At 44.4% G+C, this 17,284-nt stretch overlaps 1 protein-coding gene across 1 annotated transcript in view; it reads right to left on the minus strand.

Annotated features, from left to right (window-relative positions):
- Positions 1-739: 739 nt before the first annotated feature.
- XPNPEP1 (X-prolyl aminopeptidase 1) overlaps positions 740-17,284 on the minus strand; it is a 33,549-nt gene continuing 17,004 nt past the window's right edge. The window contains exons 9-21 of the mRNA XM_028730331.2: positions 16,422-16,503; positions 15,492-15,702; positions 14,074-14,163; positions 13,768-13,818; positions 12,829-12,887; positions 11,197-11,274; positions 9,993-10,064; positions 7,271-7,331; positions 6,511-6,580; positions 5,199-5,372; positions 3,772-3,848; positions 2,735-2,833; positions 740-2,067 (exon numbers count right to left, since the gene is read on the minus strand). Coding sequence (XP_028586164.2) covers positions 1,939-2,067; positions 2,735-2,833; positions 3,772-3,848; positions 5,199-5,372; positions 6,511-6,580; positions 7,271-7,331; positions 9,993-10,064; positions 11,197-11,274; positions 12,829-12,887; positions 13,768-13,818; positions 14,074-14,163; positions 15,492-15,702; positions 16,422-16,503 — 1,253 coding nt within the window. The 3' untranslated portion in view covers positions 740-1,938. The remainder of the gene's footprint in view (positions 2,068-2,734; positions 2,834-3,771; positions 3,849-5,198; positions 5,373-6,510; positions 6,581-7,270; positions 7,332-9,992; positions 10,065-11,196; positions 11,275-12,828; positions 12,888-13,767; positions 13,819-14,073; positions 14,164-15,491; positions 15,703-16,421; positions 16,504-17,284) is intronic.

Consider the following 17,284-nt stretch of genomic DNA (forward strand, 5'->3'; position numbering starts at 1 on the left):
AGAAAGTGCATGGTCTGGAGTACAAAGAGACCCCAGGTGATACAGTGGTTAAAATGTCTAAATAGGATGAGGGAGGCCCGAGTTCAAATCCCCATACAGCAATGACCCTATTTGGTTGGATGACCTTGGACCTGTCCTCCTCTCCCAGCCTATCCAACCTCTCAAGTGTTGTTGTGAAGATAAAATGGAAGGAAAAGAACTGTGTATGCAAAAATATTTTGCAGCAAGTTGTTTCCCCTGTTTACCTGTGGGTGGGTGTGGGTGTGCTCTGTCCTGGCACTCCCTGTTGCTGGAATGGAATAGAGTTTTGATGTTGAATATTTGTTCAGTGTCCCAAGGCAAGAGCAATTCAGCAACAACTTCCCAGTTGAAACACTTTTTTTGCAGAAATATTAAGAGCTACCTGGTTTATCTTTGGATTGAAGGGTGGACTTGACAGAACCGCCAGAGCTCTTTGGAGAACGGTGAGTTAACAATGTTAACAAATAAACAAAATAGATCTAACTTTTACGTGTCCACTCTAATGCATGAGTGAAAGCGTAGACAGCCCACATTCAGATCTCTGATCCTAAGGAAGACTAAAGCCCTTACTCCCGCCTCCAAAGCTTCTCACATTGTTCAATCAGACTGCATTAAATTAAGGGAGGGGGAATGCCTAAGAGTCCACAACCTGCTCCCATTGCAGAAACTTGGGGTGCATTTGTGGGGTTTTAGAAATCTGTGAAATTGGACACAGCAGTAAAGAAGTATATGATGTTTATTGGCACTTCCAGATTTTGACTGCGGGTAGAGCAAAGACATGTTCCTAGCCGTGTAAAAGGTTCACTCAAAACAATCAAGGCTGCTTTTGAACATTCTCCATCCTCAACACTAAACGTTTGCTTAATGGTCACACCCAGGAGCCCACACCCTCAGAGCTGGGGGGAAACAAAAACCCAAGTGGCTACCATTGCTTTATACTGCATGCTTAAACACCGCAGGTGTCCAAAACAATTTCATCACAAGAAGCAACTTACAGACGCTGCAAGTCGGGGCTGGTTTGTAGAAGAAGGTACCTTTCCCCATCACTTATTGCTCAATGACACACAACCGCATCCATTGAAAAATAATTTTGCTCAAGGTAAGCCAGGACTATCTGGACATTCTCTTCTGTGGCAACAAATCTTTGTGCATTTACCTGGAAGTAAGACCCACTGAGCACAGTGGAACTTTCTTCAGAGTAGACATGCACAGGACTGAGCTGGGGGGAGGGGCACTTCACAGCAGCCAAGAGATAACACGATGCTGCAGTCACTGTGTACATGTGAACTTGCTCCGAGCTGCATTTCTGAGAGGTGCAAAATGCAGAAAAGCAAGGCTTTGGAAGTTTTCAGTACAGGGTCCTTGGGAACACCTGTTCTCGGGCCCCTACAGGAGACCCATTTTACTAAGCATCTCCACCTGATGCATAGCCCTGTTCTCTGTAGCGCTTTGGCAGGACATCGCAGCCATTAACTTGCATCACGTTGCACACTTCCCAGGTAGTTTTCAGTCAGCTGCACAAGCTTGGCGGTTGCATAAACAACAGAATCCAGTGATTCAGCAAGTTTTCAGCGACCTCGTGCTGTTCTCCACTGACCCATCCTCTCCGTAAGATACAGACTCCATAGCTCCCACTTTATTTTTGCTCATTATCAAGAAAATAATAATAAAAGAATCGTGAGGAAAGAAATCCCCTCCCCACCCCCAAAAAAAATCCACTCCCACCCAGCCCCAGCACCAAGTTCTCTCCTGATCGATATGAAAGGGTTTTCACATCCCCCCCCCCCCACTTCACTCTCCCTCCCCAGGCATGGTATATTATTGTAAAGCTGAACCAATACTGCACTTGCAATTGTGAAAAGGAATGACTTTCTCGCAGAAACGCACATAGACACACAAAGAGGATGTGCGCTGCTGTTAGTGCATCTTGGAGATGGGCTCCGTTTCCCTAATGAGCCACCGGAGAGCTTCTTGCCGTCCTTGTCGCTCGAGCTCTGCCCCGACCACCTCTCGGCATTTTCTGTGGTACTCGTTCACCCAGTCGCACTAAAAAGAAAGGAGAGCACCTTGATCTCCAGCCACTGTGAATGCTACTTGCAAGGGGGGAAGGGATTATATATGTCTAAAAAGCTCAAATAGTTGAAGTGAAGAGCAGCCCTTTGTGTACTGATGTCTATGGGGAAGTGCAGCTGGATACAACAGTCCCTTGTGCATCACTTTTGGAGGGATGGGGGGGTCAAAGGCAATTGTGAGGGCAAGCTGAACTCGCAACAAAATGTTGCAGCGTGGAAGGTTCACTGTTCCAGGCAGCTAGCCATGCCCTCTACCATGATGCGCAGAGAAAAGCTGGGCAGGAAGAGTACCAGCAAGCATGTTTCTGTTTTTGTCTTTAAATTTCAGCTCTTAAGATACCTATGAATACATCACAACAAAACAACCTCACCTGATATATACTCAGTTCCTGAAATTTTGTCAGTCTGGAAGTTCCCCTTCCCACATTCTATCCTCAAAATAACCACGGTGCCATTTGTACTGTCAGGTTGGGCAATAGACCACGACAGGTTTGGCTGTAAATACTAAGACAGCTAAGTACTAAGATGGAGGTTTTCATCAAGACCTGGTCTGTCTGGAAATGAGGGGGAAGAAAACCAAGCATTTCAAGTCCTCACAGTAAAAGTCTCAAGTTTTACAACACAGTTATTATTTTCCTTACCTCTTTTGGAGTTAGCAAATCAACGTCTATCATTTTGGTTTGAATGGGAACCAGGGTCAAAGGCTCAAACGTCAAACTCCCTCTGTTGCTGAAGTTATACTACGGAAGTAAAATATCCTAGTCATTGGAGAAAGCTTCTAGCTGAGTAAAAGTGCCCCTCTCACCATCACAGATTTCCCATAATGCAGCCTTCCCCATTCTGGTGTCCTCCAACTCTCATGAGATGACAGAAAACTGGACAACGGTGGCATTAAGGGTATATTCTGAGACAGTTTAACTAAGCAAATCCAGACATGTCATCCATCCCTCTGGAGAACTGTCCCTGGTGCATAAAACTGACTTTAGATTTGTTCTCACCACCTTTATAAAGATGTTTTCAGTCAAGTAACCTAATGCATGTCTAAGTCCGTTTTGGGGGTGTAATCCGGCCTACCGGTTGGTTTAATCTGGTCCCTGTGGCAGTTTATTTCCTGGGTAAAATCCTTAAAAAGCCTCAACAACTTCAATCCTAAAAAGAGCTCAACAGCTTCAATCCTAAAAAAAGGTTGGCCCTTTGGTCGGCCCTCACAGCCCTTCAGTTCATCAAATCTGGCCCTCTTTGAAAAAAGTTTGGACACCACTGACGGTCCTAATGTGAAGGTTGGCCATCTTGTGCCAAACACCATGTTTCAACCCAATGTTCTCTTACGTTTGTCATTCCTACATAAAAACTCCCTTTCATCAGCAACTAGGAAAGTTAATAGAAGATTAAGGATACTTTCCAAAGTTATGTTTCAGCTTCCAGGACGGCAGAAACAACCAAGCACTGCAAGGATGGAAAAGCTGTGGCTTTGAAATCATTGGTGGGGAACCTGTAGCCCTTGAGATGCTGGAGGACTCCAAGCGCCATCAGCCCAAGCCAACATGGCCAGTTGTGAGGGATGATGCCCAACAACATTTGGAAGAAGGTGGGTTCACTCCCCATTGGAAAGACATTGCGCTCACAAATCACAGCAAGGAGGCATTGCTCCTCTCAAGCATGCAAAGGAACCGCTCACCTTGGTTTTAACAGGAACGACAATGACAACGTTTTCTATTCGGATCCCAAAAACATCAGCCTCATAATAACCAGGCTCTGCAGAGACAAAGTTAGCCAGGAACACTGTTAGAAAAATTTCCCCCAAAGGGCAAACCTCCTAACAACCTTGGGAGTAAGGCCCAGCTTTTCTGTTCAAGCAACCTGAAGATTTTGGAGTTCAAAGAATCTTCCATATCACACCCAAAGACACATTTACACCTTTCATAGAGAAAGGCAGTACAGTGGTACCTCTAGTTACAAACTTAATTCGTTCTGGAGGTCCATTCTTAACCTGAAACTGTTCTTAACTAGAGGCGTGCTCTCGCTAATGGGGCCTCTTGCTGCTACTGCGCTGCCAGCACACGATTTCTGTTCTCATCCTGGGGCAAAGTTCTCAACTCAAGGTAACTCTTCCAGGTTAGCAGAGTTTGTAACCTGAAGCATTTGTAACCTGAGGCGTTTGTAACTGAAGGTACCACTGTAAAGGCTTCTTCTGTGGCTTGATCACAGAAGCTGCATTGGTGAGGCAACACTTGGGGGTGAAAATACCAGAACCGTAAGAAAGGAAACCAGGATGGGTGATTTTTTTTTATGCAGGGGCAGAACCAAGGCCCTTGAACAGCAATGTTGCCTGAAAACCCCACAAAATTCACATGGCAGACAAGAGATAATGTGCACCAAATCTACTGAACGCTTGTGCCAGCAAAATCAGACCTTAATGCATACATCCCGGGCTGACAAATTGCTGCCATAACAGCTAAGGGACACCCCTGCCTCAAATCTCACTCACTGCAAGGTGAGCCCAGGCACCATTTCTCAGGCTCTCATCTATAAAATGAAGCAAGAGTAGTTCAGAGCAGCAGCTTCTTGGAGATGGAGTTACTCTATTTATTTTATTTTATTATGCTTTTTATTAACTTTCTATTACACCACATAAACACATGATACTTAAGAAACAAACTAAAAAGAAAACACAAAACAAATGACAAACAAATAACCATAAAGCTGAAAGCTCTTACACACGGACTTATGTTACCCTATTTTCGATTGTTATCCTATTCTAATAGACTTCCTTCCTCCTCAAAGCGGGTCTAATTTCTTGTTTGTTTAACTGTTTCTTTCTCATTTCTTCATGGAGTTACTGATGCTTACCAGGAGGGGGGGTGTCTGTGAGTCTGTGATTCAAATATATTTGGACACTTGCAAGCACAATATAAATGCTAAGTATTAATATAATCACTGTTGATATTTAAGGACTGGAGAGGTGCCACCCTCCCATTCTTTCCCAGAAGCAACAACCTAGAGAGCCAAGAGGATCACATGAAATTCTTATATTAAAAGCCAAAGAGGCAGAAGACACTAGTTCATGTAACAAGAGTCATGAGTCAATGGGAATAAATTAATTACCATCAGAAACAATCATCCCGGCTTCCAGAGGTTCATCTGCAAAGGTTTTGTAGCTAATGCCACATGGACCTTCATGGACATTTAGGAAAGCCCCAACTCCGTGTCCTGTGCCATGCAGGTAATCTAAGCCTTGGTCCCACAGGGCAGAGCGTGCAAAGGAGTCCAGGAGGTGACCTACAAGACACAAAAGGAAGTTGCAGGTCCACAATATATTAACAAGCTGAGCAGAAAGCAAGCAGCCTTATTTCTGGCGGTCATATCCTGAACTTGCAGGTTGAAAAAGATGTGCATACAATTTTATACTGTCCTTTATATACTATGATTTTTTAAAAAAAAAACAGCTTTGGAAACAGGATGTAAGCATGACCATAATATTATCCAAACAATTGGTTTCCCACTCCCCCAGAACAAAAACTAATTCATACAACAAATTTCCCCATAAATCTATATGCATATATAGTGGATGCTAGTCATCAGAGAGTTCATTTGGATACTTTATAAAGAGATGCCATATTTCAGCAAAATCATCTGTATCAGTTGCATCATTGGGGCATGTACTCTCTTAGTTAGTTTCTCAGATAAAGCAATTGACCACACGTTCTGTTTCCATTGTGTGATGTGTAGATAATCGTGTCCTTTCCTTTTGTGTGCTGTGCTGAGGGAACAATACAGATACCCCTTTTATCTGCAATCTTGCAGAATTTATTTATTTTTTAAAAGGGATAATGTTGTGTCTTGCCTGAGAGTTTCAGAATTGTAAATTGAGGGGAAACAGGCCATAGCTCAGGGCTTGAATATTGGCATTGTGTGCCAGGGGTCCCCCCACATCCTCAGGCAGGGCTGGGAGAGAATTCTGCCTGGAATCCTAGACAGCTGCCAGCCAGTCAGAGCAGACAATACTGAACTGAATGGACCAATGGTCTGACTCCATAGAAAGAAGGCGACTTCCTATGTTCTAAGTTTCTTAACACTCTTATATTCAGGTTCCATATAATTTTATTCAGGCTTAAATTTCAGGTGTCAATTTTATTTTACTTAACGTGCTAAAACCGGAACCCCATTTTTAAAGGGGAATTGTTGTGATTTGCAAGGGAAATATTCAATTTTAGTTTTAAGATTCTTTAGTTTGTATATATGCTTTATCTGCGTCTGTGGCAATTCTATTCATCCTAAGTTGCTTTTATAGGGGTATGTACTTCCACATTGTTAAACCCTTCCCTCGTGAAGGCCTGATGACTAGATAACAGAGAAAACACAAATCTGATTCCGAGTGCCACTGCAGCTGAGGAAGAGGAAAGGGAAACTGACCAACCTTTGGTCCCGTTGGGGAATATGGCTGCGCTGACAGCTATGTGACCCTTCAGCACATAGGTAAAACACTCCTGGAAGGAAAGGGAAGACGATGAACAAAACAGAAGCCATTGGAAGGCCTGGCCCACGAGTCACTTGCAACCTAGAACAAGTGCATAAAGAATTCTGGACTGGGGTCTGCCAATATATTTGAAGCAGCAGCTCAGTTTGATAGTAAAAGCAACCAGTGTATATCTCATCTCCCTAAGATGTGTGTGTGTGTGTGCAGGGAGGGAGGGGTGAAATAAAGGGCAATTTCTAGCAGTGGTCAGAGCTTGGGTGTACAGCTTACATGTGGACTACACCCCAGATGTTTTAATTGGCTCTTGTACACATTGGCATCCAGAACATCTGCCCCACCCCACCCCCTTTGGAGAAAACACTGCTTCTATAAATATTCAGGTGGTTTTGATTATGAAAAAATAATGCCACAAAACTGAATATCCAAAAGGTTCTCGATGGATAGATACAACGGGGGGTGGGGGTGGGAATGAAACCAGGACCCATAAAGAGGGAGAGTTGCTGCAGGTGCCCAGGGACAATAAGGCCACCCTTGACTTTCAGGGGTGGTTTGGTGTCAAGCAGAGCTACTTGATCGTCTCACGGTCCATTGTAGTAAGTGAAATCTGCACACATACAAACCTACAGTGCTTATTGTATCTAAAATTGCCTAAGTCAACCCCTTTGGGGAAATCAACGATGAAAACCGAATTCTTGCATACCTTTTCATAAGCTGTTGGGGTGCCGAAATGCATTGTCCTTGTCACATCTGTAGTTCCATCCCTTCCAAAAAGAGAAAGAGAAAAACATATTCTAACTATCCAAAGGGAAAGGTGGAGGCATAGGCTGTTGCGTTATACCGAGTCTGAGCATTGGTCCATCTAGTTCAGTGATGTCTACACTGACTGGCAACAACTCCCGAGGGTTTCAGGCAGGGGTCTCTCCCTGTCTTGCCTGTATATGCTGGGGATTGAAACTGGTATCTTCTGCAGGCAAAGCAGATGCTCTAACACTGAGCTATGGCACTTCCCGGAAAAGGCAAGAACATACTTTAATCTATAGCCAGCCTAGTGCAAAATTTTGTGAGCTTCTTCCAAGTGTTCTGCAGTGGGTAAGGCTCAGCTGTAACAAGAATGGGCATTGCTGGTCTTGCTGAGTCGCATCGAAATAGGCTATGAAACAGGTCATGGAAATGCCAGGAGACCATTGCCCACCAATCAGCTCACACAAGGAAGATATTCTGTGGGCCTCGTCCTTCTTACTGGAATCTAAAGTGCAGAAATAGCAATCAACTGGCAGAAGTTCACTGGGCAGGAGAAGGACAAGGTATGCCTACAGAGGGTGGAATAACAAGACGGGTAATTGGTCATGGCAGCTGTGACCTTCCAAACCTGCTAGCAAGAGATCTCCCAATTAGAGACCCCCAAAGCAGATGGTTTCTCCCGCCCTCCTGAGATAAGGTCTCAGCTAGCCAATGGACACCCAGGTGTCTTCTGCCACACCTCAAAGTATAATCTATTTAGTTATGCTATTTTTTAAAAGGAGCAGCTTCTAGAAGCTGGCTCCAGCCCTATCCCAACTTTTCTCTAGTTAATGCATGTTCAAGTAAGCTTTCACAGACTGCAAGGCCACTGGAGAGATGTCAAGCGGAATCTGTAACTGTAGCTCAGAGGAAATGAACTCTCTTCCAACAAATCTATTCTGTTATCCCTCCAGCTATCCCGGCCCTGGTGTCCGTTGGTTCCTCCCGCTCTCTGCTTATGGAACATTCCAATCTGGATAACCATCTGCATTGTTGTCTCTGCACAGGGCAAGCTGTTCGGAAAGCTGAGGTACAAAGGATTTGGCTCCAGCACAAGAGATTGTACTAAAAGACCTCTGCCCCCCTTCCCCCCCCCTCCCGGCTAGCTCTGCCAGCGTACAAACTGAAGTCACTGGATGCAACTCAAGGCTCTGGGATGCTATGTTTCATAAATGATACATAATTTGGTACTGTGGGGCATGTTTCTGAGGATGAGAAAAGCGGGACACACTTCCTTACGTCAAACCAACAAAAACAAGGGAAATAAATCCTGCCAAACCAGTAAAAATCAGGGCAAAATGTGCATCCTGCAGCTCTGTGCATGAAGCACAAAGGAACGAAAATCAACCTTCCGAGAACAGCACTAGGGAAAGTGAGTTGGAGAGCATGTGAGCAGTGCTTGGGGAAGTATTCAAAGCCAGTCAAGCAGGATTTCTATTGATCCATGGGTTGTTGGAAGCTATCAGGACCCCTGCATAACTCCTCTACCCTGTCCCAGAGGGGTGAGCAAATATTTCAAGTTCTCCAGAACTTCTTCTGCAGGCTAGGTGTTAAGCGGCACTTTTTAAAAAATGGGGAAGAAAAGAAAAAGGCAGGTACAGTGGGAAATCCTTAAGAGTCTGAAATATGGGAGTTCAGAAAGTGCAATGCACACTTAATTTCATTAGACGGACCCGGTGCAAAGTAGGTTTTCAAGTTCATCAAGAAATTCTATCTAATGGGTTGGGATCGCTGACCAAGGAAGCCTCCTTCATCTCTATGGTCCTACAGGTCATGGAGCTTTGCTCAAGCATCTAATTTAACTATATGTACCGTGCTGAAAAGAAGTCAAGGGATCTGTATCTCTCTGAGAATTCCCAAATTATCCATACTTTTGAAAATAAAGAGCACAATCCACACGTAACTGCTCTTCCACAACCTCTGTTGACATTAACAGGAGTTAAGCAGGACCCTGAGAACTTCCCCCTGGGGGGGTGGGGTTTGGGCAAAGTCTCTCTCCAGGCACTCTGCCCTAGCACATGACTTTAAAAACACTCGAGTTAACTTTGCAACATCAGCCGGTTCAGCCCGGCTGCCCCACAGCCTAGAGAATGTCATGGATGCATAACTCATTATATTCAAGTGGCTGCTTCACAATGTGGCACCGAGGAAGCCGATAATTAGGCTGCCTGAGAAGAAGGCGCTCATTGTACAAGTTTTATCCACATAGTTCCCATTCAGGGGGCCATTAAAATTTCAGAAAAACAAAAACGCCAAGCCTCTAAGCCAGGAAGGGAAAACCTGTGACCCTTCAGGTGCTATGGGACTCCACTTCCCATCAGCCAGCATGGCCAATGGTTAAGGATAATGGGATTTGTAGTCCAACAACATCTCGAGCGCCACAAGTTCCCCATCCCAGTTCTAAAGAAGCAATTTCCATCCACAGATCAGTTCCGCTCCATTCCTTGCTGAACAAAATAATTTTCAGCACAGCCCCCAACTTGCCAGAATAATATTGCTATGACTCATATTTTCTCCATGGTGTTTATCTTAAACAAGTATAGTATAAGGCTGTGTCTTTTTCCATACCAAATCTATATCTGAGGTGGGATTTGATTTAGTGTAGGTTCACCAATGTGAAGTAGCCTATAAGCTTCATTTACCTGTACTGAGCCCCAGAATCCAGGAGGTAGATTTCATTCATGGATAAAGTCCTATTTGTCTCAGGTGTAGGCCTATTCAAGAAAAGAAAAATGATTTGTCTCACCTTTTCATTGAAACCAGCAAGTGAAAACAGACTGAATTACAAGTTCTTCCTTCAATTATACAATTAAATTATGAACTCTGGGCCGAGTGTTATTTGTCCTTAGTAAATTTTCATAGACTGTTAGATCAAATCAGCTGCCCATTTAGGTCAGCATCATGTGTCTGAGGGCATCTTCAGCATTGTACAGCATGTGTTTACTATTCTAAATTATATAGGAGGCTGTATAGCATCACAATATTTGGTGGTGGAAGCACATTCACAATGACTATCAGAAGGCTGGAAGAGCTTGTTATCTACACCTACTTGTTGATCACATGATTCTCTATTGAAAATTCTACAGCTAACAGGAGACAGGTCTATGAGCCACCAAGAAATATTCCAACACTTTAAAAAAAAAATATAAAGTAAAGTATTTGCATGTATTTGCACTTCATTCAACCATTATTTCAACTAGGGTTGTGCTAAATTCTGCACAGTTATCAGTTTTTGCACTGAAAGCTGCACTTTGGGACAAGGTTAATTTTTTCACTGAATCAGTGGATGTCAAGATTTTTTCCTTTTTAAAAAAAAAAACGCTTCCAGCCTCAACATCATGCAATCCCTGAGAAACTTGTAAAGGACAAGCGAAAATCCTCTAGTCTCTGCGTTCTGCAGCAGCAAATAACCTCAGCCCTCCACAATGACTCCACCCCTCAAACTCTCTCATTAGTAGAAAAAAACAGGAAGCTAGCCAAACAGGGACAACTGATCTTCATGAAGCCAACCGCCTGAAAACAATTTGGACACAGTAGATGGTTACAGAACAAGATACATTGTTCTGCTGCTTCAACCACAAACTCTCCTTATATCACTAGACGGAAAATAACATCAACTGACGTGATTCCCTGAAGTTCTGTTAAGCCTCAGATAGCATGGGGACCACACCAAGTGCAATGGGATCCTGGAGAAAAGATTTGGTCATAGAAGCCAACTTGAAGGTTAACAGTAGCGAACATTTCCTAATCTAAACTAAGCAGTGATACACTAGCATGATGGTGCTCTAGGTTCTTCCAGCTATGTAGTGAAGTGTCCAGTGCAAGGACTCTGTTGCTCTTACTTACTTGTAGTGAATTATAGCACCGTTTGGGCCTGTACTTGAAATCGTAGCAAAGCTCAAGTCGACAAAGTTCTCTTGCTGGCTGGAAAAAAGAGAAATTTCATGAGCAAAGGTCATTTAGAACTTCTACAGAAAGGAGACATCCTGCCTCTCAAAGGATGAGAACAAAGGTTTTCATCTTCTGCCATTGCCCTTCATTGAGATTTCATCATTCATGATCAGCCTTTTGAGTCTTCCTGCAATTTGTCTCAATTAACCATTTGGGCCAAAACTTGCTCAAGTTGTTCTAGCAAGACAATGAACATCAAACCTAAAGTATGGGGAAGGGCTGTAGCTCAGTGGTAGAGCATATGCTCTTCCTGCAGGAGGTCCCAGGTTCAATCCCATATCTGCAGGTAAGGTTGGGAATGCCCTCTAAAAACTTGGAGACACACTGCAGTTCTGTATAGACAATATGGCGCTAGATGGACCAATGGTGTGAAGACGTGTTATAAAGATGCGTCCTATTTTACCACCCAAAAAAAGAAGGTTGGGAACTGGACTAGTGATGATCTCAAACCAGAGCTTGCTCTATACCCTCTGCTTAGTTCATCCAAAAAAGTATCAGCTGGAGTACTGAAACATACTGAGTTAGTGTACTTTCCCCACATCATGCACAGCAGACTCCCTAGCCAAGTTTGCCAATCTGGTCTTAGATACAGGGTTGACTTTGTTTGCCCAAAATGACATGCACAGTATTCTATGTGATGAATAAGCCTGAAGGCCAAGAACAGCACAATCTCGTTCTGAGCTTGTTTAAGACAGAGGTATGAAACCAGGCAAGACAAACAAGGAGAAGACAAGGCACCAGTTTGATCATGAAATTATGCAGGACATGGACCCTCTCTCAAAACCATTTGTGGACATCCAATCAAGCCAAATGTTGGAAGATTCAGGACAGGCAAATGAAAGTACAGTGGTACCTCAGGTTAAGTACTTAATTCGTTCCGGAGGTCCATTCTTAACCTGAAACTGTTCTTAACCTGAAGCACCACTTTAGCTAATGGGGCCTCCTGCTGCTGCCGCGCCACCGCTGCACGATTTCTGTTCTCATCCTGAAGCAAAGTTCTTAACCCGAGGTACTATTTCTGGGTGAGTGGAGTCTGTAACCTGAAGCGTATGTAACCTGAAGTGTATGTAACCTGAAGTGTATGTAACCCAAGGTACCACTGTACTTCTTCATGCAGCACATAGTTAAACTCCCACAGGAGGCAGTAGCATCCACCATCTTGGATGGCTTTAAAAGAAGGTTGGGCAAATTAATGAAGGATCATGCTCTGCCTCCAGGAGGCAGCCACACCTGTGAATGCCAGGTGCTGAAAACTGAGGGAGAAGAGAGTGTCTTATGCTCAGGTCCTGCTTGTGGCTTTCCTCAAAGTTATCTAGCTAGTCACTGTGAGGCTGAGCCAGTAGGCTCTTCCGATGCTCTTATGTTCCTAAAGGTTTGCTCTTCTTTAAACTGCCTGCCTTGGAAGTCGGACCCCTTCTTTCCGCAGCCTCCCAATAAAACAAATGGACCCTGTTTTCCCCAAAGTCTATATAAAACTTCAGTGACTATAATGACCCAGAGATTGCCCACATCTGTCTTTCTTCTTACCTACGGAACTCCTCTGCTTTGTCTGCTGCTGTTATTTCAGTAATATTCCCTTTGGGAACCTAATAGAAAAGATGGCAGCCTGGTAAACAACAATGGAAACACAGCATGTTGTAGCTTTCATGGGATCTTGCCCAGTCACCCTCTCTTTTCCTTTAGAGGCCACTGTTGACTCCCCACCCCTCCATGCTATCCTTGGGCATCAATATCAGGGCTCAACGACATTAGCAGTGGCTAAACCAACAGTACTTTCTCGTCAGTAGACTACAGCTATTGAATATTAGTGTTACATTGGAAAACTTAAAAGTGTGGCTAATCTTAACTATGCTATATTGAAACCAGCTTTATAGTTTGATTTCCTAAGTTGACTTCTTTCAATAAACCATGGTTAAGACTAGTCACAGTTTGTTTGAGTTTGGACATTCCACTAAGCTGTGATTGGTGGCAAACAGCAGCAAAAGCTTCTGATCCCCTCCATGTGGCTGCACTGGAAAAGCAGAGCGAGGGGGAAGTGTTTGAATCCAAGGCTAACGCAGGCCCATTCACGTAGTGCCAAGCACCATAGTTTAGTGTGATATCTGAACATGGCCATTGTGAGAAAACTAATATAGCATATAAAAAACAGAAGAGAATTTGATGCTTTCCAGTAACATTCCACTATGGCAATCTCTGCCATGATTTTTCTCCTGTATGCAAGCCAATCGTTTACCGTTCCTCTTTTGATCACACAAGGCAAGCGAAAACAGACTCCAAAAGTCATCATTTCCTCTCAAGGTGTAAATATGAACAGCCCTCACAGTCCCTACAAGTCTCAGTGGCTTTCTCCCTCCCTCTAGGCCATTGTAATCAGTAGTTACCGTGAGCAATACTAAAGCTTATATTCATGCAATCTTCTATTATACAGTAACAGTCTTCTCTCAGTAAAAATCTAAAAAACCATACCTCCTTCTCCAGCCAGTTAAATAACTCACACAAGGCCACAGCATCCTTAATCTGTTAATAAAGGGAGAAGAAGAAACAAGATAAAGGGATTAATGAAATTGAATAACCCACTGAAAAACTGGCCCCAAACATTTTAATGGAAGAAATATATTAGTAGGCAGTAGCAAAAAGACGACATTTCTACTTCCAAGCAGAAACTTCTACACTTCACTCCGCACTCTGCAAAAACTATTGCAGAGTTCAGTAGAATTAATAACTTGCAGCTCTGAAACAGAAAAGAGCCACTAAACTGGGCAGATCACTTACGTGAGCTCTCCTCATGCCTTCTGACTCCGCTGCATTCTTCACAGCTTTTGCAATGCATATGGGAGTGTAGGGGGTGAGGTAGCGGTGATCCTAAGACCAAAAAGAAAAAAGAAAAGATACAATTTGGCAAGGAGCCCAAACTGCCTGCTGGCCCTGGAGCTGTCTGGCCACTAAGACTAAGCTGAAGTGCGCTAGCTACATCTTCGTATCCTTCCAAGCCTCAGGGACCAGACAGAAAGGATGCATGCAGACCAAGAGCATCCTTTATCATCTTCTGTCTGCATGAAAGGCAAAGGGTAGCCTTTCCTTACAAGGGACCACCAGATCATTTTGCATGCCCTTTCCTGCACCTTTTCCAGTCATTTCCCCTCGATTCTGCTCGGACTGTTCTAAGCCCTCCAGGAGATGGTCCATCTGAAGTCTACAATTCCATGGATCTACATATTTAGATAGGATTCCTGCATTGCAGGGGGCTGGACTAGATGATCTGTGAGGTCCCTCTACAATTCTATGGTTCCATGAAGCAGATACACCTCTGCATATAGTTCTCTCTGGAAAGTCTCCAGCTCTGTGCAAGCCACTTTATGAGCTGAGCAGGAAGCAGGGCGAAGTCTGGTCTCAAAGAACATTGCGGACTGTGCCAAAACACTGCCATATACATGGGACACTGAACTAAAAGTACCTTAGAATCTTCTTGCACTCTGTGTTAGGTATGTAACACAGCACAGAAAGCAAAAAGAAAAAGGAGAGCCCATTTCAAACAGAAGGCATGCTCCTGAAGCCCAGGGTAGCCAGTGGAGTGCCTTCTCCGTGTGGTTGGACTCCAACTCCCATGAGCCCCCACCACCATGGCCAATGGCCAGGGATGAGGGGAGTTGGAGTCCAACGCCATCTGAAGGCACCACAAGAGCTACCACTGCTCTAGCTAATGGAGGTTTCTATATTCATGTTCTACATACAGGTGAAGAAGAAAAATGCCTCACATGGGATAACAGTAAGTCTCACGGTGCGTTTTGTCACAGCCTCCCCACAGAAAGCCAGAAGAGGCTGCTGTGTCGTTGTCCCCCAACAAAACGATGAGAACAAAACCTCTTTATTCCTCTCCAGCCCAATCCGCAAAAGTAGTTTTTTGCTCCAGGGCCAATTTTTTTTTTCCAAATCCCTGCCTTATTCTAATCTGACACTCTTTCAGATAAATTCTTTTAATGAGTTAGTCATTTCCTCCTGCCATAGGGGTTGTAAGCAACCCATGGAGAGCTTGGCTTGGGTTTCAAAGCCACGTTGCAGCAGAGGACAAGAGGCCTGCAACAGCCCCACAGAAGGAAGCTTGGAAGCATCCGCCCCGAGTGGAAGTGCATAGCGACAGACCTGAGCTGGGGGGGTGAGAGGAATTTGCTGCCTTGCCAAAGCCTACAGACCTTGGGGATGGCCTGGGTCAGGGCATAGCTGGCTTTGTCACTGAGCCAAACTTTCTCGTGGGGAGAAAGGGTGTCACAGATGGACTTCAGAACGGTCAGGATGGAGTCGTACGGCAGCACTTGGATGCTGAACTCAGGGTCCTGAGCAGAGTCCAGCAACAGATGCTCTCTCACGCCTGGGTCGGACATGCGATCGCCGTCAATGAACAACCTAGAGGGATACATTGGAGAGATAGAGAAAAGCAGCCTGAGCCTTGCGGGAAACACAATTAAATAAAGAGTGAATGACTGAACATTTTATTTATAGCATTTGCATCTCAGCTTTTTGCTAAAGAGATCAAGGTGTCGTACATGGTTCTCCGCCTCCTCATTCAATCCCCACAACAATCCTGAGTGATTGGCCCAAGGCCACCCTTCATGGACAAGTGGGGATTTGAACCCCAGTCTCCCAGGCCTTAGTCCAACACTCTAGCCACTACACCACGCTGGCTGGCTCTCCAGGTCTCAGTAGCAGGGTATTGGTAATCTGGGCACAGACTTTCTTATAGGTGAAAAACATATGGTAGTGCTACCATAGGAAGGAGCAGAGTGAGGTGGCACTGAGGTCAGAGGAAATCTAGATGGACAGTAATGTCTCTGCAGGTACAGCTGCCTTGTGGGGCTGCTGCCTACTCAAAGTTCCCCAGACTTCACTGCTGCCTATTTCTTTTCTAGTGAGTGCAGTGCCACCCCTAGTGAGTACACTGCACTTCCTAGTGAGTGCAGTGCCACTGCCATTCCTCCCCCTTCAGAGGCTGCAGCCTATTGCTTTTAAAGACCTGCTGTCCTTGCCCACTCAGCCAATCAGTTTCTTGAAGGAAAATATATACACATGTTGACCATCAGAGTAAATGTGAGCAAAATAAATGAGAAAGCCTCGGTTTCCATTACCTGATTGTATTGGCTCCTATGATGGCGTAAGCAAAAAAGACCGGGTTGTACTCAACATCCGAGCCTCTGAGATTAAAGAGCCCTAAAAAAATAAGGAAGGAGAAGACAGTGTCACAAACCTGGTTAAAATTCAACATTACAGTGGTACCTCGGGTTAAGTACTTAGTTTGTTCCGGAGCTCCATTCTTAACCTGAAGCACCACTTTAGCTAATGGGGCCTCCTGCTGCCGCCACGCTGCCAGAGCATGATTTCTGTTCTCATCCTGAAGCAAAGTTCTTAACCCGGGGTACTATTTCTGGGTTAGCGGAGTTTGTAACCTGAAGCGTATGTAACCTGAGGTACCACTGTACTTCCTTTTTTTTAAGAAAACAGTGGGGAAGCACCATCCATCGTGAGATGCAGCACAACCACTTAAATGAACAATAAGGGGCTTTTGCCACAAGATGGCATTAGAACTCCAGACTACGCACAAGGAAGATCTTTTGGTAACAAGAAAATAAGACAAACGAAGTACAAAGGAAGCCAAGTTGGACCATAAGGAAAAAGCAGAAAACCCACAGCGGGGCCCTATATTTATTAGGACCACCCACAAAATAGTGAGCAAACTTTCAAGGTCTCCAGATCGCTTTATCGGGCTGGAGGATGAGGGAAGCGAAACAGGAGGAGTGGGATTGTGGAGAGGGAACATGGCTGGTATTAAAACCATAAAGTCTGCATTGCTTTCAGTCTTGTGACCAAGTGCAGGAAGAGATAAGGAACGTAATCAAGGTGCTGTGCAGGTTGCGGGTTACACCTGGGATTATAAACAAAAACAAAAGAACATCCCATGGTTCAGCGGCTCACTCCTTATTATTGAAAATGT

The sequence above is a fragment of the Podarcis muralis genome, chromosome 6 (assembly GCF_964188315.1).
Source record: "Podarcis muralis chromosome 6, rPodMur119.hap1.1, whole genome shotgun sequence".
Lineage (NCBI taxonomy): Eukaryota > Metazoa > Chordata > Lepidosauria > Squamata > Lacertidae > Podarcis > Podarcis muralis.